General features: G+C 36.1%; 1 protein-coding gene across 1 annotated transcript in view; it reads left to right on the top strand.

The window, feature by feature from the left end:
- Positions 1-17,317, top strand: part of LOC127945979 (uncharacterized protein C8orf34 homolog) — a 74,598-nt gene that overhangs the window by 22,184 nt on the left and 35,097 nt on the right. Inside the window, exon 7 of the mRNA XM_052542203.1 lies at positions 4,199-4,365. Coding sequence (XP_052398163.1) covers positions 4,199-4,365 — 167 coding nt within the window. The remainder of the gene's footprint in view (positions 1-4,198; positions 4,366-17,317) is intronic.

The following is a 17,317-nucleotide window of genomic DNA, read 5'->3' as shown; positions in this document are numbered from 1 at the left end:
ATAGAGGAAGAAAACAGCAGCTTCTCTGTATAATAGACCACCGCCTTCCCTCTTCTGGAACAAGATGCTGTTTTCCCCTCATAACCTCACCCTAGAACAGCGATGCTCTCCTTAGCTGTCAGTCTTCGGGCGCTGCAGACAGACGGTGGAGGACGTCTGGGAGAGAGTCGAAGCTGCTGGGAAATTAGGTAGAGGTAGAGGAAGAGGTGGATTCTGGGAAGGGTTATTGTGACTGATTATAGAGATAATAAAGCCAGTGTGCAACTCCTATTAGGACAACATTTTATAAAGCGTAACCCCCTAGTTGTCTCTTTTTTTTCTCCTCCTCCTTTCTGTTTCCATCAAACTCCTATGCTTCACGTCCCTCTTCTTTCCGTACATTCATAAACATCCCCATCAACCCACTCTCACTGGAGGGTTTCAGTTGATGACAGTCAGGGGGTCTAAATGCTCACATGAGACCGTTTGAGTCATTTGCAGCCCCCTAAAGTGCCTACTTTAGTTATGATTAAGGGCTAGGAGTCAATTCCACCGTTCTTGTGGGGGCATTAGATATGCAGTGTTGAATTGACCTTATTTGCTGCAGCTCCAGAATGATTAGTCACATGGCATTTACAACTCAACTTACTTGCTCAAAAAAAAAAAAAAAAAAAAAAAAACCCTGGCTGCAGAAATAAGCATGCATGATTTTCTTTTATTTTTATTCATCCAATGACTTAAATATATTGATTCTATTTTTATATTCTATTTTTTTTTACTTGCATCGTTAAACCAGTTGGTGGAAACCAGTGTCTTTTTTGTGCCACTGAATCATTTTCTTAAGAAATTTTAATTCTGATTCAAAAGTAGATCATGACTGAAACAGCTCTTTCTTCCCTTTTATTCATTAGGTAACTCAATCACAAATCAATTACAATTATCAGCGGCAGTAAAAAAAATTAATATATATATATATATATATATATATATATATATATATATATATATATATATATATATATATATGCCATCTTTAAAAGCTGCATCTACTAAACCAGCAGCTGACCTACGATCAGTGAATCTGCATTCACCACACTCCCCACTTACTACATATCTTCCCAAATCATTTGTACTTAAATCACAGATTTGCTCTGTGTTTTGAGTCATATTAAGGTTTCTGTCAGCAACAAGAATGGCATGCGTCATTCTTATTATACTGACCAATTAATTTTGTTTGATTAACCTTTCCAGGTCACCATCCATCCTTCCTCCATTCCTATTGGATGGCTTTCACATTTACAACCAGTTTACTCATGAAGGCCCTTGTGGTCTGTACAATTTCAGCCTATTTACATCATGGTTATTCCATATTACTTCATTCTCAGCTTTGGTTTTGTTGTCTTGTTTTTCTTTTTTTGAAGCAGCGAATGATTCTGTGGATACAATCAGTTCTGCCAGGAGGACGTTGTGGAGAGTTTCTCATCCCACAGGAATGCGGCAGCAGTACAACTTTAGTTCTGTCTAACAAGGCTTCATGTCTCCCACGCGAGGGTTTACACAGTTTCCTTGAATTGCATTCATCTGAAGCAATATCATTTTATTTTAGTAGCCCAGCCTCAGATTGATTGTTTGAAACAGTCTAATGATCTGAACCTTGGTCAGACCCCATCTGAGTTTCAGCTTGTTCCTAAATCATTATTTGTATCAACTGTGCTTCACAAATTTCCCTCCACTAGAACAAGTGCCTTGAAATGATAGGATAAATCAGGTCACTAATTGCACCTCTGTGTAATTAGGCCAAACTGAGCTGGAGTTGTCACTAACATTTGTATTAATGTGAAATGCCACTGTTTATTGATTGATTTATTATTATTATTATTTTGGCTCTTCTATGCATGAAACAATTATTGTAGTGCCACAGAGGTTTAATGGAGTGATTGATTCATACAGCTCTCTGTTCACAGAATTGATAACATTTGTTTTCAGATTTTTCATCAGTTGGTTCAAATTGAAAATGTGGCATTAAAAATCTAATTTAAACCTGGAAATCAAAAGGTGTTCTTAAGGGAACAAGATGAGAGGAAATAAGGTTTTGTCAGCCAGTGGAATGAAGAAGTTTTACGGCAAAACACATACATTTTCTTTTGTAAACAAATGTATAGTTTTTTTATAGAGGGAATGTACAGTAACAATTTTGTGAGAGAACATTAAAGTGTTGTGAGCTGATGCAAATTTTCACTGGGAATGCAACTTTTTCACGAAAGAATGTAAAAGCATTGAAATATTTCTACTTATCTCTTTCACCTATGTAGGTTTTGGGTTTGTACAAAACTTTATGACACAAAATGAGTAAGAAATATTAAAGATTCTGCTATATATTTCTAGGTCATTGATGATACTTTTTAATGGAAAACAGTGGCATTAAATTAGAAAAATACATAATGTATAATGTACTTAGTCTTCGCTAGTGGTCTAAGAAATTTGGGCAGAACCATGGTACTAAATGATTAACATTTTACTATATTAATATGGTATATACACCGTTCTCTAAGAACGGAAGAAATGTCCACAAAATTACCTGTGACCTATTATTTATTGAGCCATATTGCTCATGTTGGAATTTCAGGTTCAAGTCTGGCTTGTACAATATTGTCTTGATCCAATATTGTCTTGATCCTTGTCTTCTGTGAAAAAGAACAAAAGGCCTACAAAATAATCCCATTCAAGTGCAGAATACAGTGAAAATGAAAACAGTATGTGAATGTTTATGAGCACCGGGACATGTGTCTCAGCATTGCTGACACTGTAGTACATTACTGGAGAGTTGAGAATTGGCTGAGTGACACCCAATTAGGGAAAAAGGGTGAAAAGGGCTTTAATGATTCATAGTAGAGACATGTGCAGTATTAGCATAGCCATTAGCATAGTAATGTTCATCTAAGGATATTTAAACAGATCGTCTTTGGCTTTAACCTTTCGATTATCTGTGAATAATATCATTCCATTACGATAACAATCAAATTAAACCTCCGAAGACTATTTTTATCGACACGGGAATAATTAAGCCAGTGTAGACGTGAAGTGCGGCATATGTTCATTATTCATTCAATTTATTTCTCCACTAATTTGCTCAAAATTGAATAATTGATCTGGTATTTCTTGACCAGGAGCAAACCCTATTTTCTGGCTATTTTTGATTAATTAAAGATTAGCAATATAGATAAAAGGACATAATCAAATTAGTTCTCATGTTTATATATTCATATAGATGTAGGACTGCACAAGTGGTTTATTTAAATTCCAAATTTAATATTATATATGTTATGTTGTAGAACTCTATGATGAAAGTGAGCTGAAATCCATTCAGTATGAAGGACGTACCTGCTATGAGACATTCTGGTGTATAAAAAAAAAAAAAAAAAAAAAGATATATATATATATAAAAGAAAGAGTGTGTAAATGTAATGCAAATATGTAAATATTACAAGAAGAATAAGGTATCTCTATACAGCATCCCTTGCCACTTCCTGTCTGAATTCTTAATAGGTGGTAAACATGACATGAGTGGAGTATTTTCTATTCTTCACTCAATTTTTTTGGCAACTTTATGTTGTTTTTTAATATTATAATAATTGAAATATCACAATTTATTGTGTTTTTATTAAATGATGATAATTATTCCAATTAAAAAAGGAAATTGAAGAAGACATCAGATTAAATGTTAACTTTTTTAGCTATTTTATTTATTTACTTTGGTTTCTGGTGTGAAAACACGTTTCTTATGGGCTGTTTTAATCTTAATCTTAATCTTAATCACCAGCGAACTATTTCAGTTTGCAGCCCGCTTCCACGTAGATTGCTAGATATTTGAATAAGACCTCCTCAGAGCCAAATACAGAGTCCAAGGCAGCAAATTCACAGAAGAGAGATGTGGGGTGAGCAGTGGCCTGATATCATTTAAAGAGACATCCACCGAAATGGGACGCTGTGAACAGAGCTGTTTTTGATCAGGTTAAAAGTATGTTCATTTACACGACCATTGAGGAATTTTAACCAAAGTATGTTACAAACATTTAATGAAGACCCTAAAGAATCATACCAACTTGTGGAAAATGGGCATCCAATGTCCCCTTGAAACTTTTTAAAATTAAGCTATGAAAGGAACCACTTTTCTAGATGTTAAAGCTATATTCAGTTTCCCCTTTCTCTCTGTCTGCAGCCTGAAAATGGAGACAAAGGGTAAAGGCTTAAAACAACAACAACAGAATCACAAGAAACTTCTGGCAGCCATGTTGTCTCAGGACTCGTTTGACTCCATGCCGGACTCGGCCCCCTCAGTCACTGAAGACGAGATGGAAGATGAGGATGATGCCATGGAGCTGCTGGGTAATGAGTGAACAACCATGCAGATAAATATCACTTTAGCTTGTTTCTCACTTATTCCTCCTCATAAGCTCATAATCTACAAGCAATCATATTCTCACGCATACCCAAACCCAATTACATGTTTGTGGCTAATATCACCACTGATTTTGAAGCATCATCTGCGGTCTGCAAATTATTTCAGGAATGCCTTTTGATTGCTAAAAAAACATTCAGCATCATCTAAAGAGCATCTCCTCATATCTGCACTCTTACTAAAAAGATTTCATACTTTCATGAGAGGGAGTTCACGTGTACTATATAATATATTAGTTATAAAATCTTGTAATATGTACTGTATTGTGAATTATAGAATGACAAACATAACACTAAAATACCATGTCAACCATAAAAACTTGGTGTGATGAAAGTTATCTTGCAAAAAGGTTTTTTCAGCTATGCAAACACATTGTTGTTGTTGATAAATTCAGATTAATGCACTGTAATATAATCTACGTATACATGATGTCAGTGTTGTTGTTGTTAAGTCAAAGTAATATAACTATTAAATAGTTACACATACAGAAAAAAAATCACAATAAAATTATATATATATAATATATATATATATATATATTATACCACATTTTTTATTAAAATTCTAATGAAAACTGAAAATATCAAACTAAACGCTAATTCAAAATATGAATAAATATTGTAATATTATATACATAGCTCTAAAGTAACACAATATATACTGTAAATCAGTGTTTATAAACCACTGTTTACAGATTGATAACCAGACAGCAGCAAACAGCACAGTCATAAAATTATATTTAGAAAAACCAGGACAAATGGCCATGGATTGTATTATTATATTCTGAACAGACAGTCACGTTTAGAATCCCTAAGAAGGACTATGATTTATCCTCGCTGCTCCAGTGATTACATGAGCATGAAATAAGTCCCTGTTACTGAGCTGGTGCCAGACCACCCTTCAGGTACCAGAGCTTTGTAGCAGTTTAGCTCTGTGGTGTTTGGTCCCTGCATGGGTGTAAGTCATAACCCAGTGTTTCCCACACAAAACACAACTTGTGCTTTCATGTGTCGTTTTCAAAATTGAATGGAATTAAAGTTTGAATATATGAAGTGTTTCAGTTTTTAGAAAGCAGAACTATAATATTAATGAAATAAAAGGATATTTTAGTGCACTTAGTGATACTTTAATTATTATGTTTCTTAACACACTGACGTAGAATTTTAAAAAGTGGATTTTGTAATAATGTCAAATTTACAGTGATTCTTTAAAGTAAATTATTGTGTTTTAATAATATTTTGCCATGGTTGTCAACACATGATTTAGTGTTTGTAATTATTGCATTTTAGTTGTCTTTTAGTTGACTAAAATTGTATTTTAGTGTCGGCATTGATACTGTAGCCTTGTGAGCAGAGCACCGACATGTAGCGCTGTTGCACTTCAAGTCCTGGCTCACGGCAGATGAACTATTTTGATGATGTCTTTCATACTTTTCTGGACCTTGACAGTGTAGCTTACTTGGCAGTCTATGGGACAGTCACAAGCCTCCCTGTTTTCATCCAAAATATCTTAAATTGTGTTCCAAAGATGAACAAAGCTTTAACAGATTTTTTTTGTGTTATGTGGGACAAAAAAGGAGATATTTTGTGTTAAGTTCACGCTACTCTTTTCAATACTAGGGGCCCTATTTTAATGATCTAAACGCAAAGTGTAAAACGCCCGGCACAGGTGCTTGGGTGGTTTTTGGGCGGTTTTTGGGCGTAACGTGCAATTATCCAATCAGTCTAATCTTCCATTCCCTTTAAGAGCCAGTTGCGCTCATGCCATGATGGATTTGCTATTTACACGGCGGAATTTGGCAATCGCAAAGACAGACCGCGTCTCTGAGAAGAAACGGAGCTGCTCGTGTGCAAGCAAATAGATAGCCTATGACATGTAGGCATTTATATATATTTAGTCTACAAAAATAATCTTATGCATTGCAATCCTTAATTTTTTTTTATATTTGGCATGTTTGTGTGCTGCTGTGCGTCCCTTTGTTTAATAAGCAGCATGTAAGCTCTTTAAATAACAAAGAAAAAACATTGCACCTGACTTTAGACCAGGTTTGAGGGTCTTTATGGCGCAGTCTGTTTTCAGCTCCTTGAAATAGCATTGAACACACATCTTTTTTAGATCAGCACGGCCATTGACGCAAAAGTGAGCGCAAATGAATAAATAACAACTTAAAAACTGTTTGTTTGCCACAAAGCTATCGCATGGCTTCAGGAAACTTGCACAATTCGTATGAACTGCTTTCACGGTGCTTTCAGAGCTTTTTTCCTGGTCACTTTCCACTCTCATTGTATGCAACATACAAATGCTGTAGCATCTACTTTTGTGTTCCACACACTGCTTTGGAACAGCATGAGGGAGAGGAAATGATGACAGAACTTTCTTTTCTGAGCAAGCTATCCCTTTAAATAACCGCATCAGCGTTTATTCCCGAAAGTGGCACTAAAGAAGCTTTTCATCAAGTGCCAGTTGAGTTCTAGTTTTGTGTGTGAGGGTAAAGAGTTTGCCTTCTGACACTCAATAACAGAGACCTGTCTGGGGCCGATTTCGTTTTGTTATTTTTGTGGGACGCGGTGTGCCCAGGGTTGTGTGTGTCTGTTAGCCAAGACCTGGTGAGCTGAACTGCTGTACTGGGGCTTTCTCCTGCAAAGGATGCTGGGAGATAATGAGATTTTGTGTGCTCTGAGGCAACAGCAGCGAGGGCATGAAGAGATGGGAAGTTGGGATGGGAATACTTTAGTGATATTACAACAAACTCTTTCTGTTCTCCATCATCCCATGCGTCTTTTCTCTAACTATTAGTTGTTGCTCATTAAAACTCCCACTTAATTAAGTTGAGTTTGACTTCTTTGACCGAGAGAGTATGTTGTAGGGCTCCCTGAAACTTTCCAATTGCACTTACCATCATTAAAAAAGCTCACTTGAGTGCCTGCTAGAAAGCCTCTTCACCCCCTTAGCAGACCCCCAGTAACCCAGTAACTGCAAAAGAAGATCTCTATGGCTATGTTTAGAATACTAGTAGTAATTTCTTTTCAGAAGAATATAGTCTATTATCTATACTGTGCATATTATGTATACTTATTACATTTGTCATAATGTGCAAAAGACAAGGTTTTCAAAAATGTTAATGCCAATATGATGACCCCCCCCCCCTCCTTAAATAGCTATATATTTCCACACAGAGAATATAAATACATAACTATAAAATATGTGTGATTAGAAAATTGAATTAAATTAAATTAAATTGAATTAAGAGTTATTAGTATGACATTTTAAAAAACAAACGTTATTTGCATTTTGCTTCATCTTGTTTATTTTATTCTTTTACTATTTTTATTCTAACATAAGCTTATTGGCTTATATATTGTCAGTGATCTAACGGAATTTTACGTTACTTTTTCTTACAATTAAAAAAAATATTTTTTAATAAAATAAATATCTTATATAAATTTTACATTTATAAATTAGAAATATTAAAATAAATAAATTTATAAATATCTATTTTCTGTTTAGCAGGAAGCACTCCTCTCACTTTGGAACCCTTGCTCTGGTGCTTTAAATAGATATTGTATATGGTTTGAAGAGATGTTGTAACATTTTCTGTGTAGAAAAGCCATAAGAATCATATTTTAATCCAAATGATCATAGACTTATTGATTCAGTGAGAGAGAGATAAGGATATGTGGTTCTGAGATGAACTGCTCTCAGTAGTTGCAGACTGATGGAGTTCCTGGTGTATAGTAGTGACCTGGGCACATCACTCATACTGAACACCCTGTCAGAGGAACTCAGACAAACAGAGAACAGATGGGAGAGAGTCACCGAGACAGGAGTGAGACACTACATCTTTGGATCTGTGATCCCTCCTGACCTAAAGCAGACAATACAGTTTGACTCCAGTCTCATTACAGCATCATCACAGAGAGCTGTAAAGGTCACAGCCCACTATCATGTGGCTAATTAATCCCTTTTGATTCTGCTGGAAACAATATTATATACCTCAGTCAGAATACAAATGTGCTCTTACTAAAAGATCTTCTGAACATAGGAAACATTGGAGCTGTTACTCTGCTCATTCGGTTTAAGATACAGTATGTAAGAAACGTTTGTTATACACTAGCGGTCAAAAGTTTGGAGTAATTAATGTTTCTACATTTTTTAATGTTACTTTTTAATGTCTCGTATGCTGTATTTATTGCAATGTAAAATAACACAATATAATCTGAATATATTGTAAAATCTAATTTATTCATGTGATGGCAAAGCTGAATTTCCATCCATCATTTTCAAGCATTACTCTTAAGTTTCACATGATCCATAAAACATTATTATCAATGTTGAAAACAGTTGTGCTGCTTTATATTTATGTTGCAATCATGACACTTTCTTTCCAGGATGCTTTGATGAATAGAAAGTTACAAAGAAGAAAATGTAAATGATGTAGAACATTTTTCTAACATTATAAATTAATTTACTGTCACTTTTGATCAATTTAATGCATCTTTACTGAATAAAAGTAAAGTTTTTTTTTTTCTTAATGTATTAACTGTTCTGAGAATTTTTCAGACTTTCATTATTTCAAAAACAAACAAAAAACTAAATAAAATCATAATTATTCCAAACCTTTTATATTTAATATTAATTGTTTACCCCCATAGGGTGTAGTTATGTATTTGGTATCAATTCTGTCCCTTTCATTGCCATTTCAAATGATCTGAATTTCGCATGTTCTTATACTGACGTCTAGTGGTGGAGATCAGCGCAGCATTTCTCAAAATGTGTTTTTGTCGATTGTCCTGTTCTAAAATTCCTCATCGAGCCTCCGCAGCATTACTGTGAGAATCATTTGAGGCCATCAGTCACCCATGCCCTTCTCTCTCTGGAGAAATTCTGGTGTAATTATGTTTGAACCCTCTCCCCACCTTGCTAAATACTCTGTAGAGAAATTAACTCAATTCAAGTGAGTTTAATTATGCTAATGAATAAACCTTGTAGCTGATGTCTTCAGCCCACGGTTTTTTTCTTTCTTTCTTTTTCTCAATTTATCATGCATTCAGTGGAGGTGCAGCTCAGGCTGTTTTCTGAACATATTGTCTGGGCACATGAGGGAATCAGCTGCTGTGCTGCTCTAATTGTCTTGCTCCTCTGGCAATTCTGTGAAACTGAAGTGAAATTCATTTTTAATATATCACATAATCAGGGAAAACTGAGGGGAACTTCTTAATTCTGTGATTTTCTATTTTTCCTTTTTATCGTTTACTTGAAATATTAAAAATTTGATCAGTGGTTATGGTACAAACATGCTTTCATATCACTAAAAGGTTTAAAAAAAAGATTTATGATTATTTATTTTTTTACTTCACAAGATTATAGTAAAGTTCAGTTTTGTTAAAAGTAACTGATACAATTATTCCAACCCTGTGAACTTTAGGTGTGCTCAACTTTCATTTAAATGGATGGTTTACTCAAGAATTAAAATTTGCTGTTAATTTACTCTGGTGATTCAGAATCAGTTGCTACCATAACTTTGAGAAACAAAGCATATACAGGCTACACTGAAATAATACTAATGGCTCCTGATGATATATAGACATAAATGATATTACAATATTGTATGTGTATATTAATCCAGCCATTGTCTGGTTATATTCTCTAGTTTCATTAACAATTTATATATATATATATATATATATATATATATATATATATATATATATATATATATATATATATATATATATATAGCATGTTTTTAAAACCTCATCATCTCAAAATTATTAATAATTATAGTAAAAAACGTTGTATAAAATTATATTTTGTTAGTTTATGTTACATTTTATTTGTTATTATTATTATTAGACATATTAGAGTTTGACTTTGGCAATGCCTGCTTTTTACCGCTAGATGGAAATCATAGTTAGTTTTTTCTTTTATTTGAACAGCTTGAACTGTTGGAAGTTAAATGAATCAGTGCATTTGCTGACATAGAAGACGTAACATTGTTTACGAAGGGTTTCACAAATCTGACATTAGTTATCCAGAAAATTATATATAACAGTTGCCGACCCAAAGTCTCCTTTTATTCTGGGATTATTTCCACTAAAAAAATAAGTTCTACGTATAAACAAATCATTGAACAAAAGCAGTGGAAAATGACTCACAACTTTTGTATATGAGATGAGTATATGCAGTGGTGTCAAAAGTACTGGCATTCATTACTCAAGTAGAAGTATAGATACTAGGGTTTTAAAAGACTTTTGTAGAAGTTGAAGTATCAACTCAAGCTTTTTACTCAAGTAAAAGTGTAAAAGTACTGGTTTAAAAACTACTTAAAGTATAAAAGTAAAATTAATGTAAGGGGAAAAAAATGCCATTAAGAACAAAAGCTTAGGCCGCACCACAGGGGCCTATTGTGTACTACCCCACCGCCTCAAAAAACATTTTTCTAAAGGCCATAGGCCATAATGACTATAATGTTATATTAAAATGTTCATGTTGAAAAATTTGGGATGCACTAGGCTTCCTGTTTCAGCCACATATATGAAAATACAAAAATGGTGTGCACATCCCAAACATCCAATTAGGACACAGGTGCAAGACAACTAAATGATATAGACAAATAAAGAAGTGAAGTCTGAACACTGAAAACTACTGCTCCAGAGGAATTTAATCAAGCAACTTTTCGACCTTCAGGTCTTCCTCAGCAGCATATATGCCCATTTAAAATGAACGCACTTTGGTACAATGCAAATACATTAAAGGACTAGAGATATGATGACTAGTTGCCAAGTATTGTTATGGTGCAAAAAGTCAAACTTCAGAGGCTTGTCATCAATAACTTTTAATGGAATGTTTATGTACATCCATGATTAGCTGCAGGAATCTGCGAGGGCAATGGACAAGAACATTGGTGCAGGCTTAGTGACAATTACACTTGTATGGTTGTCTATTTACAGTAAACATTATAGTGCTGTCAAAATGAATGATTAATCCAAGTGATTAATCAAAAACTAAAACTGAAAAAGAAATCATAATCCTGATACTTTCTTGATTGATAGCTTCTTGTATTCGGTACATACGTCTGCTATGTCCAGTGTTCGGGGGGTAATGAGTTACAAAGTTGGTATAGCCTACTTATCACAACATTGTCAATCGCATCGTCAATCGAAAACGCTAATTTATTAAAACATCTCGCTACCGAACTACCTACAGTAGCTTAATTTGTGGAGGACGAAGAAAAAGCACTCATTTGGTAAATGAGCCAGTGAGAAATAATAACTTTTAAGTAGGATCCAGTGCCTTTTCAATACTTTTAAAACGGTCCCGGCTCCTAAACGGTGCCTGAACCGATACTTTAAAAAAAAGAACCACAAAAAAACTATGGATAACTTTAAAGAACATTACAAATATTTTAAATAAATCCATAGCATGTTGTGAAAGTTGTGCTTCCCTTAATCTAAGGCTAATAAATGTATTTCACAATCTGGGTCATTATTTAATACAAAAGCACACATAATGTTTGTACTGTATCTCTGTCACTCACTCTGATATTTAGTTAAGATGAGTGCTGTCTGTCACTGGCTTAAATCAGTTCTGTGAATTACTGTATGGTCATTCTTTATAAAGTAGCAACAATGTCGTTTTTAAAATACAGTACTGTGCAAAAGTCTTATGGAAAAATTAGTATTTTCTCCCCAAAAAGGGTTTTAAGCCAGTTATTTATATCTTTTGCTGTAGTGTGTCAGTAGGAAATATCAGTTTGCCATTAATTTTAATAATAATCTAGTGTGATTTTGAATGCACAAGCAGTCTGACAACGGCAAAATGAATGTTTGGAAATGTAAACTGATATTTTATACTGACACACTACAGCAAAATATATAAATAACTGTCCGAGCACCATTCTTTTAAGTGAAAATACTAACGTGTCTAAGACTTTTGCACAGTAGTGTATGTATAAAGTACGTATGATTAAATTAAGTATATTTAAGTAAGTGTAATTAAAGTATGTGGTCGTTCATATGTGTTAAGGGCTAGATTTTCGCTGGAGGAAACGGCTGTGGTGTGATGAGCGAAAACTTTACAGATGAGAAACCGACTGCTACCTCGTGACCTTTTGTAAACTGTATTTATGACAAAGAACTGCACAGATATGGATATTCTAACAATCGATAAACACATACCTTGTGTCCTCTGTTTGTTTAAGTGCGCATGCGCTGCTCCGTTCGCGGTCTGCGCCTCTGCGGATTGAAGAGCGCGCTTAAAGACGGGAGGAGACCGGTCTGACGCTGGTTTCATGTGAAATTTAAGCGGACTGACTCTGAGGCGATCGGATACCGGTTCCATACCCAACCCTACTTTTAAGAAATATATATTTTGATAAACGAACCCAAAACTGTCTATGTCCTGGCTGGACTGTGATGTGATTTGTGTCACGTGCAGGTGCGATGGATCGCGTAAAGACCAATAGGGTGTCGGAATGGTATATGTTTATACTTCTCATCCAACCACAATCAAATTCACTCCATCCGGATGGCGCGATTTATCTGGATAGTTTTTTTTTTTTTTTTTTTTTTTTGAATGATGACAAGCCGGAATGAAAACAAGCCGAAATGAATAGCAGTAACGAAGCTATTTTTAAAATGTAAGGAGTAGAAAGTACAGATACTTGCCTGAAAATGTAAGGAGTAGAAGTAAAAAGTCGGCTGAAAAATAATCACTCAAGTAAAGTATAGATACCCCAAATTTCTACTTAAGTACAGTAACGAAGTATTTGTACTTCGTTACTTGACACCTCTGAGTATATGTGGGGCCACTCACCATACATAGCACACAGGCCACCACTTTTTCAACTCTTCAAATGGGGGTTTTTGAAGCAAAACCCTGTTTTTGGCAGCATGTTGTTGTCTTTTGGTTAGCTAATAAACCAACGTGATAGAAAACCCTTGTCCGAAGACAACAGTGCTTTCCAATACCAGAGCAGCACTAAATATTGCCTTTATGACTTTCATGGCTTCATGAACTTGATGGAGATACAGATGTAGCCACACATTTACAGTAAATGATGTCTGAAGAGAGAGCTCACAGGACACTGGTTGCTTTTTTGCTGTGCTAGTCAGTCTTGGCGAAGACAGATGCTGACAGATATGTGTAACTAAGAATAAAATAAATAATGTAGATATATTCTCAGGTTGTTTTACATGTCTTAAGCTGTGGCCAGTCAGCGGGATGAATAAGCAATTTCTGCCATGGTTTAGGGTTTCAGATTTTGTGGTGGCATCCTTTTATCTGGGATATGGTCTGTCTCTGAATTTGATTCAGGTCACGTCTGATACCTTTCAAACACGAGAAATAGATTTATGAAGGAGTGTTCATGTGGGATGATGGGACAGTGTTGATAAATGGTGCCCTTGTTTCACACAGATCTTGCGTTGTAATTGTCTGGAGGGTGATGCACATACTGTACATACTGGAGAGGTTCTGTGTGAGATGAAGCTCTCTCGTGCTGGATGCCCACATGTATGGCACATTTAAGACACCCACTCTGTCTTGTTCAAAGAGACCCAGTTGACATAGCGGCCGTAAATCTCTCAATGTGGTTTGTTGGTTTGGCCGACAATAGATATATGTGAAATTATGGGACTACGGGAATGCCTTCAGCATGACCATTCTATGAATCCGATTTGTAATCAGTCCAATGGATGGGCATGACATCATGGGCGGGGTGACGTAACGACCAGGAAGTTTAAAGGCACGTGCTGTGGAGCCAGCATCAGCTTTCTGTCATTCTGCAAGAGCTTTGAGTGTGTGTCAGTCGCTATCTGTTTCTGAGCCTTATTTAGTGTTGTCAGCCCACTTATAAAGCTCCGTCTAAGCTTCAGTCGAAAGAAGCATTTGTGTGAGCAGGCGGTATTCAGGCTGTGTCTTCCTCCCTGCCCATGCTATATTTCAGGTGGGGACACACACCGTTTGTGTGTTGTCTGCTTGGGAAAGGGGCAAACAGAGTCAGCTCTCAAGGGAGTCGACTGCCTTCATTGCGAGCCTTTTCTTACTGCCTTGCTTCGCTCTCAGAGGACTCTCTTTGAGGAGGGAGCAGCGGCTGTGCTCGTGGGTTTCGCATATGGATCTGGTGGAGGGAATGTAGATGGGCAGGTCCCTATCTTCTTCCTTAACCAGCAGATCCTGGCACCCGCTTTTGGGGTTTCGGAAACCTGCACTGTGGTCCTTCCCCTCCCAGGTAGAGGGCACGATTCTCCACCTTTCTCCAAGGAGATTGATAAGGAGGCCTTCGTTGAGCTTGCCAGTTGCACAAGCATCAGTTACACAAGAATATTATGCCTAATATTATAATGAGCTGCATTAATGGGGAGTGGAGCTCATGCAGTCGGCTCTCGATGGGCACGCTCCAAGGACTCTAGTTTGGTTGTTTCATTGCATTTCATTCTGAAGAATAAAATGAAGTATTTATCTGACTATGAGAAGTTAGATATACAGGGGCTTTTCGGATATAACTTTCTTGCGTGAGAGGACATATTTAGCTCTCTTCCTCTGAGGAGGTTGAGGCAGTCAGCAGGGGCTGCTTGGTAGGAGCAGTCCCAACCTACCGTGTTCCAGCTCCTCCTCCTGGGGGCATCTCTTCTTGTACTCCGCAGAGTCTAGATTCAGAGTGCCACTCCCCTGCCAAAGGCTTCTAGCGGAAGGCGGTTCTGTAGACCATCCTTCTCACTGGATTGTCTTCATCTAAAACATCCTGATGCCTAAGGCCTAGGACTTCTGAGGACCAGCTCCCTCTGGGGAAGAGCAGTGCACACCGCATGACACAGTGCCCATCTCTCCTTAATGCCCTCAGGAGATCAGTCTGACAATCCTGCCAGTGTTCCAGGGTGTATCGGTCTCCGGCTAACGCTTCTCTCAGTTACCACCCGGAAATGTAGCGGTGCTAAGAGGCTTGCAACCTCCACGAAGGTCTCTAGAGCAGCTGGCACTGCCGTCCCCTGATGGCTCGCTGCTTCAGGCCACCAAGCTAGCCACTCTAAGTGCACCAGAGTCCAGTCTTGTGAGACTGATTCCCTTAGTAGACTATCTAGCAGCGTGGAAACTAATGTTAAAAATGTCTCAATGGGTCATGTGCACTGTAGAGAGAAGCTACAGAATTTGCGGAATAAACATAGGGATTTTTGAATGAGTTGTTGGCTTTTTGAGGTTTTTCTTTTAGCTTTATAATCAGGAGATGTATGGGATACTGTCACGGTGTCTGGTCTCTGTTTCCCTGAGTCTCCACTAGTGGTCTCACTTCCCCATCGGCACCTCACAGTAGGCACTACAATTCCCACAAAGCCTTGTCCCTTCATCACAGTTATTGCACTCAGGTGTCTTCACTTGTTAGTCATTATCCTATCTATATTAACCAGTCCTTTTCTGTTTGTCTGCATGGAGTCCTTTCATTCCGTCACCCAGTTTCCTCGCCTTCCGAGTTCCTCGACTTCCGAGTTTCCTGTTCCTGTTCCTGTTCCTGTTCCTGTTCCTGTTCCTGTTCCTGTTCCTATTCCTGTTGTTTGTTTTGGATTGATTTCTGTTTTGGACCCCTGCTTGTTTGAGTTCTCTTTGGATTACCCATTAAAACCCTACTGCTGTTGGATCTCTCGTCTCCTGCGTTTCCCTGGGTCTCCGAGTCGTAACAAATACATCTGAATAATATTGTCTAGCAGTTGCAGGAATTATTTTTTAGAGCGAAGGTTTTCAAACTAGGGTCCAGGAAAAATGTCATAAATGTCATGAATGAATGAATGCATAAATAAAAAAAACATTGGCGTCTGAAACATTTGTTCATGTTTTGAAAGAAGTCTCACAAAGACATAATTTATTTGGTACAGTAATAGAGTAAAACTAAAATGCAAAATACAGTAAAAATGTCTGCATATTTTAAAATAGTATTGCAATTTAAAATAACTTTTTTATATTTTAAGTATGACAATGCTGAATTTTTAGCAGCCATTACACCTGTCTTCAATGTCACAGGATCATTCTAATTTACTGATTTGGTGCTCAGGAAACTTTGTTATTATTATTATTATTATTATGTATGAGTTGCTTATTTTATGTTTGTGATATTTATAAATATATTATTATTATTTTATTTTTTTCTGGATTCTTTGATGAATGCAAAATTTAAAACCGCAGTATTTAGCTGAAACAGAACAATTTTGTAATAACTTTAAAATCTTTACTATTACTTTTGATCACTGTACTGCATACTTGCTGAACAAAATCATTATTTCTATCAAAGTAAAAAAAAAAAAAAAGAAAAAAAAAAATACTGATCCCAGACTTTTGAACCGTAGTGTTGCTTTTAATCAATATTAATTGTGAAAAGCACAATAGAAAATATTTTTTTGTAGATAATAGGATAATGTTTAAATATTGCTTTTATAAGTCATATTTTCCAGATGTTGTCAACTATTTAAACAACATTGTCTTCATAACATAACTTTTTTTTCCTCACACAGTAAAAATCATTTTAAAATATGTAGCTACATTTATATTTTAGGAAATTATTAATTCGCAAGGTGACAATTACATTTGGGGGTCCTTGGAATCTAAAAGTTTGTAAACCTTAAACTCTTCTCTCTTCTTTTCAATGTAGCACAAAATTACCATCAATATATTTGTATGGATCAATTGTAACCGACCAGTGGCTGGCAATATTGTACATATCTACTTTGGATTTTAACAATCACTCATTCATAATATAACAAACAGTTTTAACAATTGCCATTTGTGTGTAAACTGATTAAGTCATTAAGATTAACTAAGAATGTGTGTCTCTGAAGTGTCAGCGCCTCAGAGTCTTCCAGTCCTCATCAACATCGGCGTCGTGTGTAACTT

The sequence above is a fragment of the Carassius gibelio genome, chromosome A24, assembly GCF_023724105.1.
Source record: "Carassius gibelio isolate Cgi1373 ecotype wild population from Czech Republic chromosome A24, carGib1.2-hapl.c, whole genome shotgun sequence".
Taxonomy (NCBI): Eukaryota; Metazoa; Chordata; class Actinopteri; order Cypriniformes; family Cyprinidae; genus Carassius; species Carassius gibelio.
Note: the sequence above shows the minus strand (reverse complement) of the source record. Positions and strands in the feature narration are given on the sequence as shown.